Here is a 9,049-nt window from a genome sequence, read left to right as displayed (position 1 = left end):
TATATATATATGCTCTTTTTATATTTCTTTTCAAGTCACATGATGCTGAGAATCCTGAACTTTTGGATGAGACTTACAATAGAAAATCTGTTTTCTTGATGACCACAGCTGTTGTTTTATACTGTAGTCCTGTCTGTGAAAAACAAGCCTTGTTTGCACTGTGCAAGTCTGTGAAAGAGAATGGGTTAGATCCTCACCTTGTAAAAAAGGTACATGTGGATGTGTATTTTCTACTATATGCTTCCTTGGATAATTCTTTGCTTTTCCCAGTTTGCATATGGAACCCAGGGTCTTACACTTAGTAGGCAAGCACTGTACCACTGGGCTGCATCCCCAACCCTTGGATAAGTTTTCAATAATGAGAAAGGTTAAATTGGCACCTATTTAAGACTTGGAAATGATATTATTTTTAGGTTGGGAATATTGAAATGGTTAAGGACTGGGAAGATAGCTCAGTGGCGTAAGTACCTGCCTGGCAAGTGCACGGTCCTGAGTTCGATCCCTGGTATAAAAACACTAAGTGTGGAAAGTAATTTAATAACTTTTAAAGTGATACATTTAATTGTGTTCATTGTCATTTTTTATATTCAGCTTGACCATTTCACTAGGCATTCATTTATTGATCTAACAGGGGTTAGGTGCCCTGGAATAGCCCTTATGAACACATGAGGGCAAGAGCATTGTAATTGCTTTGCCTCATAGGTTCTGGGGAAAGCATTCAGATCCAGTAAGGCTAGAGGTCTGATTTCAGGATCCTGGAGCATTTGGGTAACATGAGGAGGACTAGGGCCAAGCTTTGTAGTCCCATTAGCACACTGTTGATTTATATATATAGTTTTTTCTCTCATTAACTTTATTGAAAATCAATAATTATATAGCATATTAAAATTATAGACAAGTATGAAAATGTGAACGATGTCTACATATGTAGACAGTGAATTTTAGAGAAATGTTCCTGAAATGAATACATAGCATGAGATTAATAGATGGCACATTGTACATAAATTATTTACAAACTTAAGTGAATGTAACAATAAATATTGTCCAAGATAAAAGTGAAGAATTTACAGATCAGTCATGTAATAGTTCACTCTATGCCAAAATCAAGAAACTTATATTCATATAATTAGAATTCTCAAAGTAGAGAGGGGTAGGCAGTAAATATTTAAAGATTTAAAATTTCTGAATTTAGTTGAAATTATAGCACCACATTTCCAAGAAAAATGAACCTTTTCCACAAGAAATTTGAATAAAATTATAGCAAGATACACAAAAATGAAATTGTCCAAAACTAATTATAAATAAAAAAAATTATATACATAAAAGCATATACATAAAAAATATCTATGGAAGAGCAAAATTAAATAGCATCTAATTCCACATTAGAAAAAAAAGAGCAAGTGTGTAAGAAACTAGACTAATTAATTTGAAGGACTGAAAGAAAAAAGTCTGCCCTCATTGAATTTTATACTTAGCAAACATACCTTTGAAAACTAAAAGTTGTGCTTGCTTCGGCAGCACATATACTAAAATTAAAAACTAAAAGTAAAATGTTTTCCAGTCATACAAACTCAAAATATTCTAATACCTCCAGACATAGCATATAGAAAATAACAAAGAACATAATCCAAAAGGCAAGAGAAGTTGCTGTATGTATATAACCCAACATAAGATTGACACTGTTTGTAGAAATCTTCAATGACCTTTTGAATGAGTTCATCTAATATATTTAACATCGTCCTGCATAGCTACCATTTTGAGAACTCTTTATTCTTTAACTCAGTATTATAAAACGTGACTCCCACTTCCTACTCTACCACTTTATGGTTTGGTTTGTTTTAGGCCTTTCTGTTTCAGTGTTGTAAATTTTTATGTGAGAAGTATGGGCTGATATATACCTTAACATATGGTTTCCATTTAGAGCTTTATAGGAGGCTAACCTGTAAGTAATCAGTCTGATATAAGTTAATTTTTTGCCTTTTACTATTAAGAGCTTTTAAAATAATACTCTGTTCAACCTAATTCACACAAGTTGTATATAATATCTGAGTATTGTGAAATTTGTATTTAGGATTGAAAAGAACAATTTTGCCTTAGACTTTCAGTTGAGATAGATGTTGAAAATTATGTTTTCTTATAATATTTATTATGGATTTGTTGTATGCCAAGTACTAATCATATTAAATACACTTTCTCATTTTCTCTTATTTTTCCTATCATTGATGGAGTCAAGGTATAGAAAATGATTGTTTTAGAGTCCTGTTGTAATAAGTAGTAGTGAAAACTTGAATATTTTTTTTTTTTTATTTTCTCATAACATCAACTTCTTTTTGGTTTGTGCAGGTTTTAGAGAAAGTTTCTGAAACTTTTGGATATAGACATTTAGAAGACTTCATGGCTTCTCATTTAGATTACCTGGTTTCGGAATGGCTAAATCTTCAAGATACTGCATGCAGCTTATCTTCTTTTCCATTTATTTTACTAAACTACTCAAAGGTTGAGGATTTCTATCGGTAGGTTTGTGCAAGGTGCATGAGAAATGTTTCAAGTTAGATAATAGTGCTTTGCAGTCCTCTCTTCGTCCACAATGCTGCCTACCCCTCCACACTCCCTAGGCTTAACTGAAAGCACAGAATGTAAGAAGCAAGACAGCTTATTTGAGTGAGGGCGTATTGAAGGAATCATTGATCTTAGAATCTGGTCCTTGGTGTGCCACTAATGATCTGTGTGACTTTGAACAAGCTGTGAAAATAGTCTGAACATTAGATTTTTAATTTGTAAAGTAACGGAGTTGCATAGATTGTAAATTCCCATTCAGTTTTAACATTTGATATTAAATATTTCCTTCCTGTTGAAAAAAAAGACTATGCTAAGTTAGAAAATACCTACTTCTGCTTTCATTTTTTTTTGCTAACTTGACAGTGGACTGTTTGATCAGTGTTTATGTTAGATTTAGAAGTTTGATGTAAAATAATTCATTTTACTAACTCCCGCTCTGGTAAAGAATATTTTGAAAAGAGATTTTATCAACTGAAGAGTCCTGTTTAGGCAGCAGGATTCTGGAAGACATATGTTGTTTATTGAACATGCTCTGTGCTAGACACTTTGGTAGGCATTTTGTATGTAGTTTATCATGGGTGAGTTTCAGGTGCTTATAATGGTGCTTTCAGAATTTTTATAGATATAAAGAGTTATAGATAATTGCTTTTAAGAAGGATATTTAGACAGACCAGAGGCGGTGGCATATGTTTGTAATCTCAGCACTTGGGAGACCAAGACAGATGGATCTTAACTGAGGTCAGACTGGACTACATATTAAGTTCAAGACCAGCGGAATTACATTACAGCATCCTGTCTCCAGACAAACCTCAGAATTGAATGTAATGGTCCCTGTTTTCATTCATTTTACATTTGTTCTTTGAATTTTTTTTTTTTTGTTCTTTGAATTTAAGAATAGCTTTTATACTTCATTTTATAATAATTTTTTATTAAGTTGATTAGGCATAAGAAATGAGCAGAAATTGATCTCTCCTTTCTTTAATTGGACAGTTAAGACAGTATAGTCCAAGCTTTGGGGTGCTTTTTTTTGTAAGCAGGATTATTTTGAAATTACCTAACTTTATATCTCCATTTATAAAATGAAAGTAGTGCTCTGATTAAAATAGTGCTCTGATTTTTTTAGTGATGTTCTAGCTTTGACTAGATTAAAGCTTAAATTTTTACTTTGAAGACACAACGTTTATTTTAAATTCTTTGTATTTTTAGATCTCATTATAAGGTTTTGATTCCACATCTGGTGATTAGAAGTTGTTTTGAGGAAGTGAAGTCCATTGGTAATCAGATTGAAGAGGATTGGAAAAGGCTTCTCATAGACTGCTTTCCAAAGATTCTTGTCAACATTCTTCCTTATTTTGCATATGAGAATACTGGAGACAGTTGGATGGCACAGCAAAGAGAGACTGCTACCAAGGTCTATGATAGGCTTAAAGGTGAAAACCTGTTGGGAAAACAGGTATGGCTTCAGCTTCTACCTACCTTTTATTCCATAATTGATCTCAGATACAAGCTTTGATTTTAAAAACTTTCCGTCACATAAGCAACTGAATTTAACTTGTGATCACTATTTAGCTAGTGTGTGAATTTGTTGCTGTTTGATATTTTTCCCCTTTAATTGGTATTTAAATGTGAAATGTTATTAATAACAATGATGAAAAGGAACCAAACTTAATAAGGAATAGTTTGATTGATTGCTTCTTTGAAATACTTCCTTTAATTGCTAGTTCTGTGTGAATACAAGTTGATTGGTAAATTCCAATAAAAGTAAAGAGCATATGGAAGCTTTCCTTTGCAGTTCCTCTTTAGTTGCACTGTTTGCCACTTTTCTCTGTATCACACCACCGGTATATATTGGTTAATTATTTGTTAAAAAGGAAAAGTCAAGTAAAGATGTATTTGACAAACTTTGTTTTGTAATAACTTATATACTTGAAAGTTATTCAACACAACTTGTATTACATGTTTATTTTTTTTAAATGTTAATTTTTTTTTTTTTTGCTCCAAATGCCTTCAGGGCAAGTTTGGCTGGCTTGAGTTGTGGGGATCTAACCACAGCAACCTGAGCCTGACTGCTTTGCTGAAGCAGCCACTTAAAGTATTGAGCTACAGGGGAGGCCCCCAAATGTTAATTTTTTTAGTAAAAAAATTCTGCAACTCCTTATTTATTTGAGATGTGAGTGATGACTAAAGAACCGTGGTTAATGTAGTTGGGTGAGCTCAGAGACTTTTGCTTTCTTGTTTATATTTAATGAGAAAGTGAAACTCATTGTTCTGGAGGCAGATAGTGAGCAGAGGACAGCTCCATCGAAGACAGTTGGAATAGCATGTAAGCAGCGCAGAGGTGTGGAATTTGAGAGAGATACTCTGCCTTTACCAACCATTCCACTAAACATTCCAGCTTTTATTTCTAAATACCCTTATTCTTATTTTTAAAAATCTGTTCAAATCAAAAGATAACCATTTTTAGAGTAGATTCAGGAAGAAGTGATTAGATTCAGCCCTGGTTGAAATACAGGGATGAAAGAATCAAAAATTAAATAAATAATTTCTTAGCTTCTTGGCCAAAAGCACAAGTTAAATTCTTGCTAATCTCAGTTTCATTTAGCATTAATAGTTTATATATTTTAAAGATTTGAGGCAGCTTTTATTAAAACTTTTTTAAGTTAGAGAAGTCATCTTTATTAGTTATTTTTAAAGTTATTTATGCTCAGGATGTAACTTACATATTTTTTAAAAAAATTTATTTATTTGTGTGTGTGTGTGTGTGTGTGTGTGTGTGTGGCCAGCTCAGCCCATTAGGGGGCGGGGCTGGCTGGCATGTGGTGCTGGAGGATTGAACCGCAGTCCCTGTGCTTTGCTAAGCTTGTTCTAAGTAGGTGCTTTAGACCACTGAGCCATGTCACCAGCCCAGCTTATATTAAAACATTTTTAATGTAAAAAGTATTGATCATTTAGGATGCTTATAAATAATAATGAAATAAGTAGTTATGACTTTTATTTTTTGTCTTATGTGTGCATCTTGTCTGAATCAGTGTTCTATATTCTTTTTTTACAAAGTTAGTACAGTTATCTATAGTATTTAGAGTATATAAGATTGTTTAGCTTCACTAAGTCATCTGAATAGTTTATTTGTTCTTCTAGAAATTGTATATCCAGCTTTTAAGGAATCATATGGAGGTAGTAAAGGCAGTTAAATATGTAAATGCACGTAATAATTATTCTGCTGATAAAAAGAGTCAACCAACTTTTCTTTACTTACTGTAAACATAAGACTGGGTTTTGTTTTGTTTTTTTTGTTTTTTTTTGCGGAACTGGGGTTTGAACTCGGGTCCTTGTGCTTGCCAGGGAAGTGCTTATTCCACGGAGCCATCTCCCTGGCCCGAGACTGCATTTTAAGAGATGATGGCATAGATAATATATATAAGCCTGAGGAAAAGGTTCAGCTCTTTATGTTATGTTTCTTTCTTGTCAGTTTCTAAAATATTTTTTGTTATTAAGAGTTATGTTTTTAGGCTGTGTATACCTCTAGTAAAGTAGTCCTTTGCCTCTTAATTTAGAGCACTGCTCATTCTATTTAGAGTATGGATGGCCTTTGTGAAGCAACCTGTAGCAGAAAGTTGGTTAAAGAAAAGCCAACTTCTGTAGGGGAGGATTTTAGTCTACTGTTGATGAAAGAGGATGTAAGTAATAGCTATCCTCTAGGTAGAAGTCTGAAGAGAGGTCTTGTGAGGTACAAAGATTGGATTATTGCCAATCACTGGGAATTCATATTAGTAAAGCTCTGTAAGAGTTTCCTGACAAATGCAGGTGAGGAGCAGTATTATTGGTTAGTAGCAAATTTGGTTGGCAGCAATACTAGTTTGAGGAATGTAGTGCTATATTCAAAATTTTTCTTAAAATCTTTAAAGAGTTGGAGTTACGTTCTAAAGAATTTTAAATATCTAGAGTTGTTTGTGATGTGAATTTAAGGAATAAGTATAAGCCTGCCTTTTCCTTTTTGATCAGTGTGAAAATTTCAAGCATTAAGAATACATTTGTAACTAAGCTGAATCTCATGTGGACATTAAAGAAAATAGTGTTTGACATTTTACTTCTGTAAATAAAGCTACTAGCTGGATCTAAAAAAAAAAAAAAGAGTTAGATTAAAGAGACTTTGGTATGATTTCCCTCCTTTCTTCACAACCTAAAAGTTTCTGTAGAACAAAAAAGTAGAGTTAGCCATGTGTCTTACAGGCCCTGAATTTTAGTCCTACGTATATATACTGAGTAGTTATGAAAATAAGGATTTAACATAAGCCCTTAGCAGTCTTTTAAAGGTCTCAGATATGTTAAATATTAAGTATATTTTTATATTCTGTCTTTGCAGATTGATCATTTATTCATTAGTAATTTACCAGAGATTGTGGTGGAGTTACTGATGACATTACATGAACCAGAAGATTCTGGCGCCAGTCAAAGTGTTGACCTCTGTAACTTTTCTGGGTATGCACATTTTAAATTTGAAAAGCAACTTAACATGTTCTTCAGGAAGTTTACTGAGTGATACCTTCAGATGTCTTTTTTAGTTTTTAGACATGTACTTATTTATTTATTTATTTTTTGGCGGAACTGGGGATTGAACTCAGACCCACGCGCTTGCCAGGGAAGCGTTTATTCCACTGAGCCATCTCCCCGGCCCCTAGACATGTACTCTTTTTTTTTGATATGTATTCTTAAAAAAAAAAGTTCATTTAAAAATACCACCATTGACTTCAAGTAATTTCCTGTCAGCTTTTATGGTAGCCTCCCTTTGGTAGAACTTGTTTTTTCTCATGAGGTGCTTTGTTTATTGGCAAAACTAGTAATCTCTTCAGTCTTTCTGTAACATTTGAATATTGTGTCTTTTTTCCCAGTGAACATTATTCTTGGTTTTTTCTTAACTATGACTTGCCTTTCTGTATCACCTTTTCTTTTCTTTTTTCTTTTTTGTTGTCGTGGTACTGGGGATTGAACTCGGGATCTTGCATTTGCCACACAGGCACTTATGCCACTGAGATATATCCCCAGTCCTTGTATCACCTTTTCTTTATTATATGCTTTAGCTGCCAGAGTTATGCTCTATTAGCCAAACAATTCAGTTTCATATAAAATCTGCTTGTTTATATATGAATGATAGTTATTTTCCTATTTTTATTGTAAGCTACTTGAAAATCCTTTTTTTAAAAAAATGCCTAACTGTGCTAGGCATGTAAAATGGAAATAACATTTAACAAAGTAATCTGACATTTAACTTCACTCTAAATTTTATGAGCATGATTTTTAAAAAAATTACATATTTACTTACTTTGCAAGACTATGGGTTGAATTCAGGGCATGTGCTAGACAAGCCCTGTACCACTAAGCTATATCCCCAGCCCAGGCTGCTGTTTTTGTAGTACTAAGAGCTTTAATTCAGAGCTGCAGTGAAGTAGTAGTAAGGATCATTCCTGGAGCTATTAACTTTGTAAGAGATTTTTTAATGAAATCATTTAGATAAGTCATAATGAAATCATAAATACATTTTATGACTTCAGATTGATATATGTGAACTGTTAAATCATTTTTAATAGAAGTATAGTTCTTCAACAGAAAAAAAATGACATTAAGATGTGGGGGTTATTATCAGATGTTTATTTTGAAAGTTCACTAGTCTATCAGTAAGAGCAGTTTTTTCCTTTGTCTTGAAATTGATGGCTGTGTATTTTTCTCTTAACTCTTTAGGGATTTGGATCCTGCTCCTAATCCACCTTATTTTCCATCACATGTTATTAAAGCAACATTTGCCTATATCAGCAATTGTCATAAAACCAAGCGTAAAAGCATTTTAGAAATTCTTTCCAAAAGTCCTGTGAGTATACATTGCTAGTATAATAATTGGTAGCAAAATTCCTTTTTCAGTTAGGAAATCTGTCTATGTGTATCTTAAGGTGAAAAAAATTAACCAAATGAAAATTTGAGTAATTTTTTAAAAACATTCATAAGTTTAAATAGTATATATTAGTACTAACTGAAATACGTTATATATGAGGGTAGAGTTTTGTGATATTTTGGGCATACATTAGCTCAAGGAATATATGTACTATTTCATAAGAATACACTATAGTTTATTGTTCGTTTGTTTGTTTATTTTGGTACTGAGGATCAAACTCATGCACTTGCCAGGCAGATGCTTATGCAGCTGAGCTATATCCCCAGTTATGGTTTACTATTTGAAAGCTAATAAATATGCAGGTTTTTTTACATATTAGCATAGTAATTTTCTTCATGTAATACATTGTATTTTATGTCAAATGCAAATCTAAATTCTGTTAAATGTAATATATTCTTAATAGCTGAGTATATGTGATTCAATAAATTTTTACTGTGTTTTTATTTTTTAGGATTCCTATCAGAAAATTCTTTTAGCCATTTGTGAGCAAGCAGCTGAGACAAATAATGTGTATAAGAAACACAGAATTCTTAAAATATATCATCT

General features: G+C 32.6%; 1 protein-coding gene across 1 annotated transcript in view; it reads left to right on the top strand.

The window, feature by feature from the left end:
* Atm (ATM serine/threonine kinase) overlaps window positions 1-9,049 on the top strand; it is a 137,159-nt gene that overhangs the window by 53,958 nt on the left and 74,152 nt on the right. Inside the window, exons 24-29 of the mRNA XM_004626220.2 lie at window positions 36-209; window positions 2,344-2,513; window positions 3,766-4,012; window positions 6,923-7,038; window positions 8,296-8,422; window positions 8,955-9,049. Coding sequence (XP_004626277.1) covers window positions 36-209; window positions 2,344-2,513; window positions 3,766-4,012; window positions 6,923-7,038; window positions 8,296-8,422; window positions 8,955-9,049 — 929 coding nt within the window. The remainder of the gene's footprint in view (window positions 1-35; window positions 210-2,343; window positions 2,514-3,765; window positions 4,013-6,922; window positions 7,039-8,295; window positions 8,423-8,954) is intronic.

Source organism: Octodon degus, unplaced genomic scaffold, assembly GCF_000260255.1.
Source record: "Octodon degus isolate 3935 unplaced genomic scaffold, OctDeg1.0 scaffold00012, whole genome shotgun sequence".
NCBI classification, from domain to species: Eukaryota; Metazoa; Chordata; class Mammalia; order Rodentia; family Octodontidae; genus Octodon; species Octodon degus.
The sequence above is the reverse complement of the archived record's forward strand: the minus strand, read 5'-3'. Positions and strand labels throughout refer to the sequence as shown.